A 21,043-nucleotide genomic window follows, 5' to 3' on the forward strand; every position below is an offset into this window, starting at 1 on the left:
AAGACACACTACACACTCTCTCTCTCTCTCTCTCACACACACACACAGAGACACACAGAGAGACACAGACAGAGAGAGCAGAGCATTCACGCACTCGCCCGCGCAGACACTCCCTCAGATTTCTTCAAAAAAAAGAAGACCCTTTTCTTCTGCGCAAGCCAATCCCTTCGCCATTAACCACAGCTTCCATCTCCGATTACGTTTAAATCTGACGAAAACAGAAAGGGGTATATTTCCTCTCTCTCTCTCTCTCTCTCTCTCTCTCTCTCTCTCTTTTTGAAATTTTCTTTTTGTGTGTACGTTTGTAAAAATTCTGTAGAAAACAATGTAGACATTTTAAATGTGCATTCTCTGATCCTTGTTACCTCCCCCCCACAAAGCTCATTTCCCTCCCGTCTGTTTCATTTTTAGGGTTTTCTCTCATTGTTTGGGGGTCTCCCTTGTTTTTTCTTTGTACAAAGTACCGTGGTGGCTTTTCTGTTTATCTCTGTCAATTTCATTATTAGATTTTGTTTTCAAATTTTCTGTGTTAAAAACCGGTGCAGCTCCATTTTTTTTCTCTGTTTAATTCATTGTTTGTTTGTTTTTCTTTGTTGTGTCTTTTATCCATGGTTTTTTTGCTTGCTTTCGGTGTAGAAAACAGGCGTGTGTCATTTGTGGTAAAACCTGAGTGGTTATTATACAGGAAAGGATACGACTTGTCAATGCAACAATCAACATGCCATAAAACAGGTGGTTTCATCGATGAAAGGATGACCATAATTTAAAACGGCTTTTTTTGCACTGTGCAAATCCAACTTATAGTAGCATCAATGCTCCTTTGTGCAATGCAGAAACCATTATGGAATAAAACCAGTGCTTTTTATAGTATCCTGGAGTAGTTTTATCCATAATGAGCGAATATAATACAATACATATGTGTATAGCCTAGCTAGATGAAAGGGCGTTGGATTGCTGACTCGTGCAAGGGTAGCCAAGTACATGCTTTCTCACCATGTGAAAGATCACCACAATCATGGCTCCAAGTTGAGAGAGGAAAATGCAAGAAACAGTTTGAGAGTGCTTCGGAATGGCCACATAATTGCAGGTTAGCTAATTCGCATTGTTTTCACTTGCAGTGATCCAGTTGGTCAATGTATTAATTGCACAGGGTGTTTTTCATGTTTTTTGATTGTGAGTCAGTTTAGGAAACCTCGAGTAAAAATGAAATTTCATATTCTGTGTGTCTCGGGCATTTCAGCATAAAGTCATTGTATATATATATATATATATATATATATATATATATATATAGCGTCCCTGTTTTGTAAGTGTGTTGAAGTGTATTTTGCAGTTCTTTTTGTTCGAAGCTTGCAGAGCCTCCCATAGAACCGTATTACAAGCCTCTAGACTATGTGGAGACACTGGCTGAATTGCATGAGGAACTCTCAAATGCGGAAGAAAAAGATAAAGCTACTCTATGCTTGTTGCAAGCATTTATTTTTAAAGGTCTTGCTGAAAACAAGCTTGTGCGCCGAAGTTTGGGAGCAGCAATGAATCTCGCAACTACCCCTCACGAGAAGCTGGTATACAAAGCATGGTTGCATCTAGAGAAGAAAGGGGAGGAAGTAGGAAACTTGATTACTTCATCAAATAAATATACAGGATTGGAGAACGATGATCGTATTGTTGCTCATGGCATTGAAAACTGCCAGGAGATCGATGAGTGCTTAAATTTTGGAAGCTTGGATGACATTATCACGTTCTCTATAGGAAGTGAAGAAGTCTTATGTGGTCGCCAAAGGATTGCTTCACTTTCAGTTCCATTTGATACCATGTTGAATGGATGTTTTATAGAGTCAAAAATGAAGCGCATTGATTTTTCAGAAAGTGGCATATCTGTGGAAGCCATGCGTGCTGTGAATGAGTTTAGTAAGACAGGTAGTTTGCCTAATATTGAGCCTGATCAAGTCTTAGAAGTGCTTGCATTTGCAAATAGGTTTTGTTGTGAGCATATAAAAAGAGCTTGTGATAGTAAGTTAGCAAGCTTTGTACACAACAAGCAAGATGCAATTATTCTAATGGAGTATGGCCTTGATGGCAATGCGTCTCGTTTAGTTGCGTCTTGCTTAGATGTTCTTCTGCAAGGGCTTCCGGGAGTTATACTAAATCCTCAAATTGTAAGTTTGTTAAGCAAAGCTGAGACAAGATTATTCATGATGAAGAAACATGCGGCATTTGCTTTGTACAGTTTGTTGAGCCAAGTGGCAATAGAAACTGATGCAAGTTCTGAACTATGCTTGATATTTTTGGAATGCTTACGGCAATCTGCTCATCCTGGCAAGCAGCAAGCCTTGGCATTGCATCAGCTTGGGTGTGTAATGCTGGAAAGAAAGCTCTTCATGGATGCTCACCAATTATTTGAAGCAGCTGCTGAAGAGGGTCATAAATATTCATTGGTTGGTCTAGCAAGAGCCAAGAATGGGCTAGGCCACAGAAATGAGGCCTTCATCACATTAAGCTCAGAACTAGACAATCAAAACCTTAATGGGTGGTTACATGTTGAGAAGTCCCTCTATTGCAGTGAAGAACAAAAGTTAATTGAGCTAAACAAGGCAACACAACTTGACCCAACATTAACATATCCCTACAAGTACAGGGCAGCTAGGCTTCTGGATGCATCCAAGGTTGATGAAGCCATAGCTGAGATTAATCGAATACTTGGCTTTAAGGTCACCCCGGATTGTCTTGAACTTAGGGTTTATTTCTGCCTTGCTGCTCAGGACTATGCTGGTACTATTAGGGATGTTCGTGCATTACTCACACTCAATCCTCATTATAGACTATATTCAGGTCGGGTACGAGCTTCCAAGTTATTGGATTTATTGTCTCCACATGTTGAGCAATGGAATGTTGCTGACTGCTGGATGCAACTTTATGATCGCTGGTCTTCTGTTGATGACATCGGATCTCTTGCCATTGTCCATCAAATGCTTGAATCGGACCCTTTGAAAGCTCTTCTTTTCTTCAGACAATCTTTGCTACTCTTGCGGTAAGACTGACTGGCATTCTAGATCATAGTGAGAATTAATACAGGACAATTAATTGTTTAAACTAGATTAAGTAGATAATCGTTGAATGTTTTTCTAAATGTATTTTGCTGTATTCATATCCTCAGGCATATCATATGTATATTTGAGGCCTTTCTCTTACTTAATAGTAATAGAGTTCTAATGTATGTGTTTTCCCATTACTCTCTGAATAAATTCAGTATTACTTTATATGAACGTTCATACATGAACTTTCCGTCCCACACTGATGGACGCCATGTCACTGATGATGTGAGTAGGGATGCCATAGGATCTAGTCCGTGCTATGCATGTAATGGCTGACATAATCTGTACTAATTCAGATGTAGCTCTCTGTCCACATGATTCATATTCATACCTGTATAGCTATAAAATTTGATGTCTCACTTATGTGCTTGTATTTAAAATCCAGATTACTTTGTTCTTATATATGGAAAGATAAATAGTTTTCATTTTAACTAACTTAATTTTCAATATTTCAGATTGAATTGTCCCAAATCAGCAATGCAAAGCCTTCAGCTGGCGAGAGAGCATGCCCCAACAAAGCAAGAGCGATTACTTTATGAGGGATGGATTCTTTATGATACTGGACACCGTAAAGAGGCAATTCTAAAAGCTCAAGAATCAATCAACCTCCAACGATCATTTGAGGCCTTCTTCTTGAAGGCTTATGCATTGGCTGATACAAGTAGGGACATTGAATCCTCAATGGAAGTAGTGGAACTTCTGAAAGAAGCATTAAAATGTCCATCGGATGGGCTTCGTAAAGGACAGGTATATTTCTCAGAATAACACCAAAAACAGTCCTAAAATTATGGACATTTATTTACCAGAATACCATTTGGTACCACTAGCTTTCGTACTACAGCTGGGTATTCTGGTAATTATTGAAGAAAACGCACAGATATTCTTGTAATTTAAGTTTTTTTTTGTAGATATAGAAAATGGTAGAGATATTTTGCATGTTTTGACAATCTTTTTGTCTCAACTCATTATCAAATGATAGTTTTTCTCGCAATGCATTAATATTTGACCCGATGTGGTATTGCTGTTATTTACAGGCATTGAATAATTTAGGTAGTGTTTATGTGGATTGTGATAACCTGGATCTGGCAGCTGATTGTTACCGTAGCGCTTTGGAAATTCGTCACACAAGAGCACACCAAGGTCTAGCTAGGGTCTATTATCTGAAGAACGAGAGGTCTTCTGCATATGAAGAGATGACAAAATTGATTGAGAAGGCTCAAAGCAATGCATCTGCATATGAAAAGCGATCGGAGTATTGTGAACGTACTAAATCAATGGCTGATTTAAGCATAGTCACGCAGTTGGATCCAGTACGAACTTATCCTTATAGATACCGAGCTGCAGGCAAGTTCAATATGTATATCCTATCCTTTAAAATTTTCGCTCTTTGTGATTTCTCTCATGCTTCTTTTAGAGGATATTATTTGAAATTGAATGGTGAAACTGAAATCTGACTATGGAGACGTAAGGCATTTGATTTTTGCTTCTATCATAACCTTACTCAATTGGGATGTAAATAATTCACAAAATGCATTGGCATAATAAATTTAGAAAAAACCCTTGGGAAGTGTTAAAACTGACAATTCATGAGGAATTATAAAGCAAAAAGTCCAATGGTAAATAAAGATTTTGGGTAGTAGTCACAATCTGTAGCCATTCTGTAGAGAACATTTTCAGAATGCAAAATGTGTCAGTATTGGTGCATCTTCATAGGGTAGGTATATACATGATCAATTCTAGGAAAAAATGAGTCCTCACCTACTTTATAGAGAGGATAACTATATGATCAAGTTGTGTATTGGGATTTTTCTTTACCATTCATTGTTCTTTTGGCTTTCTTATTCATATCATTTTGGGTTGGTTATTGTAATTGGGAAACTACCTCAGGGAAAATCAGTTATTTTGGAGAGTACCGAACTGTTCTGGTTTGTTTTTATATCAAAGAACAAAATATTATTGGCTAACAACTTTCCTTTTCTTCCTATAAATGCAGTTCTGATGGATAGCCATAGAGAACAAGAAGCCATTGATGAACTTTCTAAAGCTATAGCATTCAAATCCGATTTACACCTACTTCATTTACGAGCAGCATTTCATGAGTGTATCGGAGACTTAAAAAGTGCTTTGCGTGATTGTCGAGCAGCTCTCTCCATTGATCCAAACCATGTAGAAACTAAAGACCTCTATGATCGTGTTTATGGTAGAGCAGCAATCAAAGTTCTGCCTTTCTTAGGTCATACTTGATTCATTTTTGGAATATATATTATTGGGTGTAACATCCTTTTGTAATGCTAGTTTTAGATCAATGGGAATGCTGTTGTAAATTTAGCGGCACTTGTTATTCCCCCGTCCCTCCCCCAAAGAAAGAAAACCCCAAGAGGACAAAACTCTTCAGTTGTAATTTCTATTGGGTTCAGGAAATCCATAGTTCTAAAGTTGGACGGTGGTTTGGATTAAGAAAAGTTATAAATGCTAATTTCACACGTTTTATTTTTCAATACATGTTTGAATGTAGTACCAGTGTATTGAATTGATATTATTGCAGCACTGATGTATCAAATTCAGAATGTGTTCCCAAGTGAAAAATCCATGGCTCTAAAGTTAGACGATGGTTTGACGTTAAGAGAAGGTAGTTACCAATGCTAATATCACATGTTCTGTTCTTAAAATACATGTTTGATAATGGTGTATCAAATTGATAATATTGCAGCGCTGAAGTATCAAGTTCTGAATATGCATGTCCAAATTAGAGTGGTGTATTGTAAGAGTGGTCTGTTTCTTTCTTACAAATTGCACGAAGGGTGATTACATATGATGGAATACAACACAATGAAATGACAGAATGAATTGTATAGATTGACATGGAATGAATAACATCCATAGAAAATGTTATCAAAATTTGTATGTATTGACATGATGAAATGACCAAGTAAAGAACATCCAAAAGAGGGTTACCCAAAACATATGTATTCAGTTACCAGTAGTCAGTATCTGGATACAAGTTTGAGTAGTATTGACTGATTTTGATTGACACACTATTCAGATGTCAAGTATGGAAATAAGCACTTGAGTAATTTACTTTTGTTAGGCATTGGTGTTAATAACAAGCAAAACTATGGTTTAGTTCATATAACAACCTACCACAACTATGTGAAATGTACAAACTACTCACTTAGACAATTTGAACTGGAGAAAAACCCATGAGATTATGTGGCACAATACCAACAAAGAAGCTAGCCTTGATGATTATGCTTAAGTATGGTACGGTGGAAATACTTCAAACTTTAGTCTTTGAGATGGAGAGGTGTATTTGAGATGAAGAAAAGAAAACATTTGTCATAGAGCATACAAGATGGAGTGTAATAAGAAAAACGAATATACCAACATTAAAAGAATAGATGGGCTCTGATGTTCAAAATAATAGAAAGAAATGCGTCATTGCATTCAATATGTAATTCTTCTTCATTTATAGGTCAATCGCAACAAATTCAGAAGTTAAAATCATCAATACGACATTAAAGTAATCAAATAACAAAAGACCAATCTAATGCATCAAGATGATTTACTTCATATTCAAACCACACCACACATAAACCAAACATTTATTGCAAACATGAGAATATAATTCCCCATCTTGCGTCAAGACCATGATTGTCTCCACAATTTATGCACACCGAGAATGCTCCCTTCCCACTGCTAAAGAGCAGCAGCGTATAAAGATAAAAGTACTCCAGAGAAAGATTGTCGATGATTTTCTTCATACGTACATACATACATACATACATACATACATACATATATAACAGAATCAACATGATAGGAAAACAAAGTTCTAGGCCAAAAAAACCCTCTATCTCGCCTCCAGATGATCGGCTCGATAGTTACTGACAGTCGATGGCTCCCATTCAATAGACAAAGCTAGCAACTTGCCCAAAGTGTAGCCCACTTCTCTGGCATTCGGCCTCTCAGAGGGTTTCTCTGCAACACAACGTTTTGCAAGGCATGCCACACTATATGCACAATCCAATGGATACGCATTCTGCAATCTAGGATCCATCCATTTCTTCAATCGCTCTTTCGAATTCAAACCCTCATTATCATCATCATCAAGCCAAGGCCCTATTACTTGATATAAAAACCTCTCATTACTGACTCCATCTCTTAGAACAGCTTGTTCTCCTGACAGTATCTCGAGCAAAATGACACCTAACGCAAAAACATCAGTCTTTGGTGAGACAACACCCAAAGAAACATATTCAGGTGCCATATATCCTTGAGTGCCCATAATGTGTATTGTAACTTGATCTCCCGAATCTAAGGTTGATTTTGCCAATCCAAAATTTGCAACTTTGCCTCGAAACTTTGCATCTAACAAAATATTGCTGCTCTTAATATCCTTATGCACATAGCTTGGATTTGTATGGTCGTGTATGTATTCTAGTGCAGTGGCCACATCCAAAGCAACTTGGAGCCGTGTAGTCCATAGCAAAGTGGAAGAGCTTTGAGAATTAGAGCCTATACTAAAATCAATGCTTTGACCATGGAGACAATCACTCAAAGACCCATTTTCGGCATATTCATAGATTAAATATGATTGTTCGGGGGAGGCGATACAACTACCCAAGAGCGTGACCAAATTCACATGATGAACTTTGCAAAGGATCTCAAGCTCTTTCGAGATATTTCTAGTAACTCTTTTAATGGCCACTGAGTTTCCTTTGATGTCACCACGGTATACCGTTGTACCTTCTATCAAGGTAGAGAAGTCTTCTGTCGCTCGTTTTATATCATCTAGCGTGTATGTGATGATCTTGTGACCAGAGTTCATAAGGTCACCCATACCCGAGTAAAGATCGTCAGGTTTGCTTTTCATCACTTGAGGCTTCAGCAAAGGTGGAGATGGTGAGGGCATAGATGTTGCTATAGGCATGAAAGGCTGGCCCTTTCTCTTCTTTGTGTTTTGATACCGTCTCCAGACCAATAACGCGGCCAAAAGTGCAACGAGTACGATCACAATGACGATGGCGATTATGATGGCAATATAAATACCTCTTTTCGATCCCGGAGATGGTGATGGTGTGGTACCCAGCAACGATGAGGTGGCGTTGGGCGGGACTGTCGGCTTCTCACGAAACGGCAAGAGAACCGTGGTGGCGGGAAAGAGAGGGGCGGATGCGTTCAAGAGGTTATTGACCGCAATGAATGCATCCAATTGGATCCTGAATCGAGCCACGACACTATTCACATCATCCCCATCGGCAACCGGGTATGTCACAAGTGTTGTAAAACCCTGTGAGGCCTCACTAGAAGATGGGCAAGCACACCTGATAGGGAACACAACTCTCTGACTTATTTGCAAATCTGTCACTACGGCAGTAGGGTTAGCATCTTGTATTGCTTGGCATGTAGTTAGACCTTCATAGGTTGCATTAGCAAGCTTCCAGAACGTGTCACCAGGCCTAATGATATATGTAACGTTGTATGATGAATGTGTTCCATAGCAACTACATGAAATCGGTATGTATAAACCTTGCTGTGCATAGATCTGTGAAGAAGAAAGTGAACTCGCTTGCTTTATGTCTGATTCTGTGGTGCCGAACAGGTCTACAGCTATACTGGAGAGGGTTGTGAAAGACCCAGTTGCTAGAATTCTGTAATAGGCCAGGGTGTCACATGTGGCTTGCTGTGAAGATGTGCAGAGATATCCAGCATTCTCCGGATGTCTGTTTTTGCAATCCTCTGTCGTGCTTGTGGTGTAGTAGAATTGCTGAGCAAGAACAAGACCGGGAGAGAAGAAGAAGAAGAGAAAGAAAAAGAAGCAGCAGCAGGAGGAGGAGGAGGAGGAGGGCATATTTTTGAGACTCTGTTATTCGCAGGATTGGGGCTATGGTGATTTGAGCTTTCTGATCGATTGAAGCCGATCTTTGTTTTGCTTTCCTCCTCCCCCTTTGACCAGACCTGCAACAGGCGTGGGTCTTCATTCTCATCAAGACTTGACCAAAGACCAAAGACCAAAGACCAAAGAAAGAGGAGGATTTGCTTGGTGACACATTTTTGTTTGTGGGTCTGGTCTGTGTAACTTCTAAGTGAGGTGAGCTCCTTGGCTTCCTTTAAGGAAACAAATTCTTTCTTTGGGTTCTCCAAACTCTAAGAGATAGATAGATAGATAGATAGATAGATTATATTATCGTCTTTGGAGGTCAAATATGACCTATGAGACCAAAAATATTACATTTCACGTGATACGTGTGAAAGTGAGTAGTGACTCTCGATGTTCAAGAACTTTACCAATGAATGTTGCAATCGAGAGTGCACATCGAGAGAGAGAGAGAGAGACACACACACACACACACACACACAGAAGTAGTAGCCTGACCTGTGACCCATCGACTGCTAGATGGACAGCCAAACATTAGGAACCTGTGCGGAAATGTCCGACTATGTCAAGCTAGTTCTTACATAACATAAGATCCACACCTATAGTACGCAACAGCAAATAGATTTGATTTGGTAGCACACCATAAGAGGGGCCTCCCTTGACCTAGGAGAGGTGTGTGTGTGTGTGTGTGTGTGTGTGTGCGGACCTCACCTCAAGACATAGGGAGAACATTTCGTGGTAGAGATCGCCATGTATGTGGTTGGTTTTGAGTCAGGTAGATCTGCTATTCATGGCCTAACCTGTGATCGTCCAACTACCATATGGATAGACAGACATTACAGAAAAATGCGGAGATGTTTGAATATGTCAAGCTAGTCCTTACATAACATAGGATCCACACCTACAGTACACAACAACGACATAATTGATACACCATAAGAGGGGTTTTCCTTGACGTAGGAGGTGTGTGTGTGTGTGTGTGTGTGTGTGTGTGGACCTCACCCTCAAAACATAGGGAGATATATTTCGAGGTAGAGATTGCCATGTATGTGGTTGGTTTTGAGTCGGCTAGATCAACAATCTACAATCTAGCCTTCCCTAATATCATCCAAATTATAAACTGAACCAAGCGCTTATTATTTGCCCAATTTTGATTCTTATGTTTTTGTCAATGCAATTTTAGCAACGTGCGATCATGGGATAGTAGTTGATCATGCATTGAATGCTACTATCAACTACCAAGCTAATAGCATAGTTTATTGGCATAATCCAAACATACAAACGCTTGTGCTAATACCCATATACTAATGCTCACAATGACAAAATTTGTATTTACGATGTAAGATTAGCATCACACCAAAAGTTTCTTAGATGTGATAATATATGCCTCTCCACAATCAAATCATAATAGCTGATCACCCACTTAATAAAGCTTGTTATATCAAGACGTACTACACAAGCTAATATTCATTCTTGGCCGTTTATGTCTATAACATGTCCTAATATGATACCAGTGACCACTATAAGGGAATTACATTATGTCCCCAATCCATGAACCCTTTCTTTAAAAAAACTTTAGTTCAAAACTTTTTAACTAGGAAGGCATTGATGTGAACATGTTTGACATCTTTTGAGCTATTGATATAAGTCCACAACTTTTCATCCAATAAAGGACTGATGTGAACATGCTTGAAAAAATTGAGGAATGCAAGACTTTCTTGACAAAAAATACAAAAAGATAAACAATAATGCGCATCCACATGACATCAAGAATTTTTCCTGCCCTTATAGATGAAATCCTATGATCAGACGTCATAACCGAGGAAAAAAAAGGTAATACAATTCTTAGCACAAATATGGTCACATCATGTATATAAATACGCATGAAGAACATTCTAAAGGTTGATCAAGGGCATACGATTGAGCAATGTATGAGAATATGAACTAGTGCTCCTCAAAATTTTCAACACAATTAACTCTTTAAATAATTTAAAATGTAACAATGTCACGATCTCCATGACAAGTAATTGATAGAATTCAAAACAACTTTGAAAACATGGAGAGAAGTTAGAACAGTAGAACAATAGTTCCCTAGCCAAATTTGCTTCTGCATTTCTTCCCATGCAACCTTGAAGCTTTTTAGGAGCTAAACCTTATCGATGCGTGTCCTTCAAGGGATTAATTGCTATCGAGTTCAACAAAAGTGAATTCTTGCATTCCTACCATGATCATGTGTGAACCCATTTTTACACTCTCAATCGAAATCATGGACTCAAGTCCACGACAAAATTGCATTCTCATGAAAATAATTCAAAATAAAACATCTGCATTCTGTAGTTTTATGGAGTTTGGATATAAGAACATGAAATTCAGATGTTTCTAGGAAACGACAATAATAAGAATGCAGGATTTCAAAATTTTCAATAGAGGTTTAAATAGAACAAAAAGCAAAATTATTTAAAAAACTCCATGAATTAACTGTTACGATTCCATTTTTCTTTCTCCATGTGTTCAATTTTCACACCATTTTAACATATTTACCATTGTTCTCACATTCCCCTCAAATTATTTCATAGCAACAAGACAGGGTTATAGACAAACAAATAGAATTCAGGGAAAACTTGCAGATGTAGAAACCACCACTCCGCAAGGGTTGTTCTGAATACGAATACATAGTAAGGGCATATATATCTACTTACATTTAAAAACCCACCTAAACAGTTGAAAACAAAATTCATTCCATAATGACACAAAGACATTTCTGCAAGGAATGTTGCTTTTGCTTTTTTTTTAATAAAAAAAACTCTTTTGAGAACAAGACAAACGAAAACATCATATATTGGTGTTGATTGATCGATCAATCCCTCTCATTTTGTTTTTGACTCGAGAGTGTGTGCAAAAAAAAACAGCTAAAACAGAAATTCCAATAACGGGAAGTAAAAAGAGAGGGAAAAAAAACGTATTAACCATATACTAACTTAATACCTCGTCGATCGTCCCCTTCCTCTTGATCTACCGCCACCACCGCCAAATCTAGACCCTCTTTCCTCGTAACTATCTTCATTTCGATCTCTTCTATCACCGCCACCAAACCGATCACTACCAAACCGATCACTACCAAACCGATCCCCACCACCACCTCGACCACCACCTCGGCCACTACCTCGGCCACCTCGCCAACCTCCATTACCACCTCGTCTTTCATCATAGGAGTCACCACCACCTCTTGTACCACTTTGACTATTCGAGTTACGATCCCATTTATCTGTCCTTCTTGACGAGCTATCCCCAAAGCCTCTAGACGCGCTCCGTGGTCTCCGTGAATCCTCGTCATCACTGTCCTCATCTAGAAAGCTCCTCGAACCACCTCGTCTCGCCCTCGGCTCATCCTCGCTATCATCATCATCACTATCATCCTCATCTTTCGTCTTTCGTCTCAATGATGGTCGGGTGCTGCTATTTTGTCCACGCTCGTTCCGATCTTCCCTCTTCTTCATCGGACTCGGACTTGTCCTCTTGTTGAACAAATCGGAGAGTGTTGATTTCTTGCCGCTTTCCTTCTCTTCTTCCGAGTCATCTGAGTCATCCAGGATGTCATCGAGAATGTCGATGTCTGAATGACTCACATCATCATCATGGAGAGCACCTGTTTTCACACTAGTCTCCTGATCCTTCTCTTGATCAGATGATGATGAGTTACTCCCTTCCTTTCGATGCGCTTTTGTCTTACCACCCAAAGGTAGTTTCACATCCAATTGCTCGTCAAGGGCATCCGTGGTCAAATTCGTGTCTTCCTTCCCTTCGGGTGCCAGATATGTTTTAGTCGGCCGTTTCCGACTGCACTCGACACATCGATACTTATGATCAAGGTTCTTGAAATGACACCTGCGTGAATTCAACATGCATGTGTACATGTATGCAGATAGATAGATATAGATAAACAGGCAGACAGACAAGGCAGATATAGATAGGCAGATACATATAAATACACACACATTGTTTATGCACATATATGAGCCTTAAAATCTCAACCCTCCACACATATCCACATATACACATACAACATACAATATTACATAAATAACACACATATGCGTGTATATTCATATATATACAACATTCCCAACATGATGCACGTGTGTGTATTTTATATATACAACATCACACACATGCAAACATACATACATATGTTTGTGTCTCATGTATGCATGTATCCAATAAATACATAAACATACATGCATACACCCTACCAAAAGGATGAAAAGGGGCATTTTAATCTACAATTCAATACTTAGATATAAGATGATTGTGAAGAGTAAGAAAATACCTAGGACATTCCCACTGCTCAGATTTTGCATCAGACTCAGCCATAGTTTTTGTCTCCTTGTCTTTGTTGAGTATTGCTTTAACCTTCTCGGCATCTGACACCTTGGATTTCGCTTTCTTCGTGCCGCTCAACTTGATAATTTCCTTCAATAACACTGCAACTGATGACTTTACATCTTCAGCAAGTGCATCCAGTTGAGACAGCATAATGGTGCTATACAATAGTCTCATAACATCCGACAGTTTGGGTTGAATCGAAGGCAAATCAGAAACCTAATCTTTTCAAAATGCAAGACTATTATCATACGAAGAATGAGACAACAAAAAGTAAAAGATTTAGAATTGAAACTTGAAAAAATATACATTGTCTTCCTCTTGTGTGTCTAGTTCATAATGCTTGCGAAGCCTCTTCAAAGATGCTTGAGCTTTCTGATCATCGTCAACAAGTCCATTTTGTACAACAATCTTGATGTCATTCTGTGGCAAAGATCTGCAATATCCGGATATGGAAAAACCTATCAATTTCAATCTGTACTTGATGTATTTCTCCATGTGAATTGCATGTTTCCATGAGAGATCTCTAAAATTAAGAGCATAGAAGGATAGAGACATTCTTATTCTACAAATGATGTACATACCTGACATGAAATACATACATCACTTCCCCATATAAAAAGTACATAATGGTGAATCAATCTCCATATAAATAGATAGATTCTACACTACAAATGATGAAAACAAATTCTTTCCCCAGTAAAGAGGGCATGAAGGTGAATCAAACTTATTCATACATAACAAGACAGACATTAAAGCACTATCTTATACTCTACAAATGAAATGCATAACTAATTAACTACTTACAGCATACACATATACACACAAAAATACATAGCAACATGAGATGCAATCACACGCCTACACATTCTTTCATCATGTAAACAGCACATGAAGGTGAATCAATCATACTTGTGAATGTGTAACATGGAGTAAATACACATGTATAAAGAGCTATAGTATTAGTCAACATATGATATATATAACTTACATATATACATACATACCTGGCAGGCAAACATGACATGATATGGACTGGCATATACATGGTATTTCATCATTTTGAAAGGGAAATAAATCTTACTCATAAATAGACTCATGAACCTGAGAGAACTTGTAGAGAGCTCTTTTGACTGAAACTGGGTCATCGAACAAACTCGTTTTTGAGCCACCTTTCCTTTCATCCTTCAAAAACTCCGAATTCTTCAAATGCTCCAGAAAAGTAGTCCATTCAGGTAATCGAACCTTGGACACCATTGGTTTTCCACCATTGGGGCGAGACTTCAGCAAATTCACATCCTGGATAAGAGACTTAATCAAAGCTTTCTGATCTTCTAGCTCGGCCCTCAATGTTCTAACCTCATCTTCCAGGTTATTCGCGATCAAACCTTCATTTTTTTCTGCTTTGTCAGCGTTCCCTAGTTTTCCTTCATCATTGAGCTCGTGGGCGGTTCCTCTTTCTACAGGTACATGGTTTTCAAGCTTCTGGGCGGCGGCCTCAATTTCTTCTGAGGCATGATTCTCTAGTTCAACAGCAGAGCTGAAGAAGGCAACAGATGAAGGGGAGGAAGGGATGGAATGAGCGGAAATAGCAGGTAGCAGGAGCCGCTTCTGCGAAGGGGAGAAACTAGGGTTAGTGTGGCACTTCCTGAGGAGTAGGATCTCTCTCCATAAGCCTCTCCTCAACAGCATAGACATGGCAGAGAGGCAAAGGAAAGAGGCAAAAGGAGGAGAAGAACAGAGAGAGAGAGACACAAGAGGAACAGAGTGAGGAGGGGGAAGGGGGGTTTTGTAAGGGTTTTAGGTCTCTCTTAGGTTTTACAATCTCCTCCTAATAACTCCTTTGAAAAGAGGGAATCAATAAAAGTTTGTTATAGATATTTTTCCCAGAGTTTCCAGGGTGGGGAGGTGGGTTTTCCCGGCGCCCGATTCATCAATGTTCACCATCACTTGTCGGAACTCGTATTTGCCAAACCCTCCCTGAACTCTCTGGGAACCATTAACAATCGGCAACGGTTTGGCGAAACCATGGCTTAATAGCTTAGCGGTTTAAATGGTTCAAGTTCAAGTTTTTGTAAACGGTTCGGTTTCGGTTTAATTCGGTTCGGTTCGAGCCTTGATCGGTTTAATGGACCTTGTCGGCCAAGGCTATTGGGGTTACATCAAAGGAGTACAAGAAAACCGACCCGACCCTAAAGACGTCGACTATGCAACATGGGAGCAAGCGGCAAGGCGAGTGATGTATTGCTTGGCGACATGTGTTCACGACCACATGCTCGGCTACATTCGAGAAGCCGAGACGCCAAAGGAATCGTGGGAGAATATACGAAAGACTTTCGCCGCCAACACAACCGCGAGAAAGCTTCAACTCCGCCAAGAGTTGAACAACATCCAACAACGGGATATGTCCATCACAAGCTACACCTTCAAGACCAAGGAGCTTTGCGACTCACTCGGCTCGATAAGCATCAATGTGAGATGGTGCAAATATGCCTTGGCGGCCTTGCACCATGGTTCGGTGCGATGAGGACCGTCGTATTAGCACAGGAGAATCCACCCTCCTTCTTCAATCTTCAATCCATGTTGTTGGTCGAAGAAAACCATGTTCGAACGAGGAGCAACGCCTTGGAAGGCCACATGCTCTACATGCATTCGGACGGAGGAAGAGGACGCGCCATGCAAGAAGAGGTCGATTCGGCCAAGGACGAGGCGGACGAAGCCCGACTTACGAAAACAACTCGCAATTTCGGCATCAAGACGGAAGCCATCGAGGAACCTTCAGAAGCAGGGGGAGCTTCCATTCCGGTCCGAGCCGACAAAACTCGGTCGAATGCGGATATTGCGGCAAAATCGGCCACCAAGAAGAAGAGTGCTGAAAGAAGATGCGCGAGTCGGCCTCACTAGTCGACAACTAACCAATTACGCTACCAATTCCGACTATGACGATTGTGGCGGAATGTTCACGATGAGACATAAAGCAAATTCTATGTCGGCTTCTACTTCAACTAGAATACGTATGGTTCGTCGACTCCAGTGCCTCGAACCATATGACGTCTCATCAAGAATGGTTCTAAGAACTTCGAGAGCCGGAAAGACCCGGCTATGTCGAAACCGGAGACGACACTATGCCTCCAATTCGGCACATCGACAATGTTCCGTTCGGAGAAAAAGGTAAGCAAACTTGCATTAAAAATGTCTTGCATGTACCAACTATCATGAAGAATTTGGTCTCCGTTGGTCAAATTGTAGAGCAAGGAATGCAAGTTCGATTTAATCAAGGCAGTTGCTTCATCGAAAAAGAGGGTTGACTCATCACGCGCGAACGAAGAGAGGGCCGAATGTTCATTCTCGACTCGCACGAGATGAAATCGGCCATGTTCGCAAAAGGCACGAAAGACGAGTCCGACATAGAGTTATGGCACAAGTGGATTGGCCATATCAACCTTCAAAAGCTCAAGGCGATGCAATCGAAAGGAGTCGTCATCGGACTCCCGACCTTCAAAGAGAGAGAGATTGAAGGCGTATGTGCGGCTTGCCAATTCAGCAAGTAACATCGACATCCATTTCCGAAGGAGAGGAATGTAAACAAAGATGTATTCGATGTCATTCATTCTAATGTATGGGGACCGGCTCAAACGGCGACATTCGGTGGATGCCGATACTACGTGACCTTTATCGACGACTTCTCTAGGCACACTTGTATCTATCCGATGTGGCAAAAGAGCGAAGTGTTTGGACACTTCCAAAAATTCAAGAGTGGAGTCAAGGAAGCTACGAGTCGACACGTACAGTGCCTTCGATCGGATGGAGGCAAGGAATATTTCTCAAATGAGTTTATGGCGTATCCACGGAAAGAAGGCATTTAGCAAGAGTTTTACGCCACAACAAAAGGGAGTGGCCGAACGAAAGAATCGGCACATCCTCAAAGTAGCACGGGCCATGATGAATGAAAAGCACGTGCTGAAGTCGTACTGGGCAGAAGCGGCTAACACGGCCGTATACCTCATGAATCGGTGTACGACATCGGGTGTGCATGAACTAACTCCGCACGAGAAGTTTTTTGGAAAGAAGCCAGACCTATCGCATGTTCGGATATTCGGCTCCATTGCGTACGTGCACATCCCCAATGAGAAGCAATAAAAGCTCAACCCGAAGTCGGAGAAACGTATCCTCGTAGGATACTCACTGGAGCAAAAGGGGTACAAGTGCTATAACCCCTCAACTCAAAGGAGTAAGTCAAGACGTCGTTTTCGACGAGTCCGCATCTAGGTATGCACCAGAGACAACTTCGACTTCGATTCCGCTCAACTTGGATTCCGCCGAAATAGAGATAAAAGCCGAAGATTGACTCACGCACATGTTTGAAGAAAGCCCAATTACGACAAGGTTTAGTGGGCCACAAGAGCCCCCAAGCGATCAAAGCACATCTCGGCCAAGTCCGAAGTTGGACAAAGGGAAGGCAAAAATGCCGGAGTATGAAGACGATCATTTCGACGACATCGAATCGACTCACTCCCTCAATAGTGAGTTCGAAGGCCTTGACATCCGGACAAATGGAGTGAAGAAAGCCTTAGAATCCGCAAATGAGAAGCTCCGCCGATCCACTCGTGAAAAGAACCATGTAAGCCAATTTGGCTATGATGAGTAGATGGCGTACCATTACGCATTTATGATGAAGGTGGCAATAGTACGGGAGCCGGAAACCTTTTCCGAAGCCGCGAAGGACCCGCAATGGATCGAAGCAATGAACGAGGAGATGCGTGCATTACACAAGTACGAGACATTGGATCTCGTTCCCCACTCACCACACAAGAAGGCAATTGGCTACAGATGGATCTACAAGGTAAAGTATAATGTCGATAGCTCCGTCAACTGCTACAAAGCTCGACTCGTAGCGAAAGGATACACACAAACACATGGAGTCAACTATGAAGAGACCTTTTCCCTAGTGGCAAAGATGACAATGGTGTGGATCGTGATCGCACTCGCAGCGGCAAAAGGGTGGCACCTCCACCAAATGGACATCAAGAATGCCTTTCTTCAAGGCGAATTAGAAGAGGAGGTGTACATGGTACAACCACCCGGCTTTGAATTGTGTACTCATTTGAAAGATGTGTGCCGACTCAAGAAGCCACTCTACGGCCTCAAGCAAGCATCGCGTGCTTGGCATTTGAAGATTACGCAATATCTTCATCAAATCGGCTCTCGAATGTCGAAATTCGACAACTCCCTCTATGTACGACACAACTCTAGAAGCCTAATTGTCATTATCCTATATGTGGATGATCTGGTCATTGGAGGTGAAAGTCTGGTCGACATCAACAAGGTCAAGTCCCTAGGAGCCGACAAGCTTCGGCAATTCATGTCAAACCTCGGATTGATGATCCCTGACTTGCCAAGCTTGAGGGCAAGTACAAGCGAGAACCGGATACCATCCGAACAGGGTACAAGCAGAAGTGGACACCGGAGATTGTCCGAACCGGATACCAGCCGAAGCGGACATCAATCAAAAGGAACCGACCCGAGTTGAGCTTGAGGGGGCATGTTGAGAATCAAGCTCAACATAGTGCAACGTGTGAACACACCTTTTGAGAATCTATGATTACTCAAAGGTCAAGAGTCACACCACTACTCTCTACACATTAACTATGTGTCATAGAATCATATTCTACGACACATAACTAATGAGTTACATATTCCCCATGACTATGAGTCTTCACATTCCCCAAGAGAGAGTAGTTGCCGTAGTTAGTTAATAAAGAGAGAGGGTGACTATATATAAAGCACCCTTCTCCTACTTCATATTAAGTCGGTTGTGACTCCTTGTAATGCTACATTTTGTATTTGCTATTCTACTTGTCAATATACACCTTCTTCTTGAGTATTCCTTTTTCTATCTATCTTGTGTTCTCTCTTCTCTCCTCTAATTCCTCGCACACATACACATAACACACATCTCTTCCGCTACACAAGAATCATACCCCATTCTTTACATGGTATCAGGGCGGTTTGGTAGCTCGATCTAGCCCATCTGCGTGTGTTGTGTTCTACGCCGATGTTTGAGAAGAATCAGTCCATCGCTATCGTAGTTCGACTACATAGCTCGTATTCGAGAGAGAAGGAAAAGAAAAGAAGGAAGAAATCTTCATCGACAATGAATACTCAAATGGGGAGCGCTCTCCCTTGCGAGAAGCTAGATCGAAACAACTTTGCATCTTGGGAGCACTATCACTTCATTCGAGAGCGCGTTCAGGCTGGCGATGTCAACCTACAACATATCACTACGAATCTTCAGACAACCGACATCTTCACCAAAGACCTAGGAGTCGACAAGCTTCGGCGATTCCTGTCAGACCTTGGATTGTCAGTCCCTGACATGCCAAGCTTGAGGGGGAGTACAAGCGAGAATCGGATATCATCCGAACCGGATACGAGCCGAAGTGGACATCAACCGAAGTAGCCGACCAACGTTGAGCTTGAGGGGGCGTGTTGAGAATCAAGCTCAACCTAGTCTAGTGTGTGAACACACCCTTGAGAGTGTGCACTCAAAGGTCAAAAGTCACCACTCTTATCTGCACATTAACTATGTGTCATAGAATCATATTCTATGACACATAACTAATGAGTTACATATTCCCCATGACTATGAGCCTTCACATTCCCCAAGAGAGAGAGAGTGGTTGTTGTAGTTAGTTAATGAAGAGAGAGGGTGACTATATATAAATCACCCTCCTCACACTTCATACTAAGTCAGTTGTGATTCCTTGTAATGCTACAATTTTGTATCTCTATTCTACTTGTGAAATATACACCTTCTTCTTGAGTATTTTATTTCTCTTGCTTATCTATCTTGTGTTCTCTTCTCTCCTCTATTTTTCTCACACAGAAACACACATATCTATTCTGCTGCACAAGAATCATCATTGATTCTTTACAGCGACATAGAGCAAATTCTATGTCGGCCTCTACTTCGACTAATGCCTCCAATCCAAAAGATGTATGGTTCGTCGACTCCGGTGCCTCGAACCATATGACGTCCCATCAAGAATGGTTCTGAGACGTACGAGAGCCGGATCAACCCGGTTGTGTCGAGACCGGAGACGACACCACTCATCTTATTAGGCATGTCGGCAATGTCCCATTCGGGAAAGACGGTGAACAAACTTGCATAAAAAATGTCTTACATGTACCCACCATAACGAAGAATTTGGTCTTGATTGGCCAAATTGTGGAGCAAGGGATGCAAGTTTGATTCAACCAAGGTGGTTGCTTTATTGAGAAGGAAGTTCGACTAATTGCTTGTGGTCGAAGGGAAGGCCGAATGTTTATCCTCGAAGCGAACGAGGTAAAATCAGCCATGTTTGCAAAGGGTCTCAAACCCGACACTGACATAGAGCTATGACATAAAAGAATCGGCCATATCAATCTCAACAAACTCAAGACGATGCAATTGAAAGAAGTCGTCATTGGGCTCCCGACTTTCAAAGAGAAAGAGATTGAAGGAGTATTTGAAGCATGCCAATTCAGCAAGCAACATCAACACCTGTTCCCGAAGGAGAGGAACGTGAGCAAAGGCCTATTGGACGTAGTCCACTCAGATGTGTGGGGACCGGCACAGACGACCACATTCGGAGGATGTTGGTACTATGTTACCTTCATCAACGACTCCTCTAGATACACATGGATCTTT

The 21,043-nt window shown here is 40.9% G+C and overlaps 3 protein-coding genes across 4 annotated transcripts; 1 reads left to right on the forward strand and 2 right to left on the reverse strand.

Annotated features, from left to right (window-relative positions):
• The first annotated feature begins 658 nt into the window (after nt 1-658).
• On the forward strand, nt 659-5,593 carry LOC147855486 (ETO1-like protein 1). Its single transcript, XM_087330169.1, has 5 exons — nt 659-1,087; nt 1,334-3,031; nt 3,551-3,842; nt 4,130-4,439; nt 5,089-5,593. Exons 1-5 carry the CDS (start codon nt 936-938, stop codon nt 5,337-5,339), a joined length of 2,703 nt encoding a protein of 900 aa, XP_087186295.1. The 5' UTR covers nt 659-935; the 3' UTR covers nt 5,340-5,593.
• A 940-nt stretch (nt 5,594-6,533) lies between these two features.
• On the reverse strand, nt 6,534-8,970 carry LOC147855487 (protein LYK5-like). Its single transcript, XM_087330298.1, has one exon. The coding sequence runs from the start codon at nt 8,944-8,946 to the stop codon at nt 6,946-6,948; it is 2,001 nt and encodes a 666-aa protein (XP_087186424.1). The 5' UTR covers nt 8,947-8,970; the 3' UTR covers nt 6,534-6,945.
• A 2,825-nt stretch (nt 8,971-11,795) lies between these two features.
• Nucleotides 11,796-15,085, reverse strand: LOC147855488 (uncharacterized). Of its 2 annotated transcripts, none has more exons than XM_087330515.1 (4): nt 14,438-15,085; nt 13,663-13,789; nt 13,301-13,572; nt 11,796-12,810 (listed from the first exon to the last, which is right to left on the reverse strand). In XM_087330515.1, exons 1-4 carry the CDS (start codon nt 15,049-15,051, stop codon nt 11,952-11,954), a joined length of 1,872 nt encoding a protein of 623 aa, XP_087186641.1. In that variant the 5' UTR covers nt 15,052-15,085; the 3' UTR covers nt 11,796-11,951. The 2 variants fall into 2 exon arrangements, with proteins under 2 accessions (XP_087186641.1, XP_087186640.1); XM_087330514.1 differs by having other exon boundaries at nt 11,796-12,858.
• Nucleotides 15,086-21,043: the final 5,958 nt, after the last annotated feature.

The sequence above is a fragment of the Azolla caroliniana genome, unplaced genomic scaffold (assembly GCF_043228905.1).
Source record: "Azolla caroliniana isolate FFs.n. ecotype wild unplaced genomic scaffold, voAzoCaro1.0.p SCAF_14, whole genome shotgun sequence".
Classification (NCBI taxonomy): Eukaryota; Viridiplantae; Streptophyta; class Polypodiopsida; order Salviniales; family Salviniaceae; genus Azolla; species Azolla caroliniana.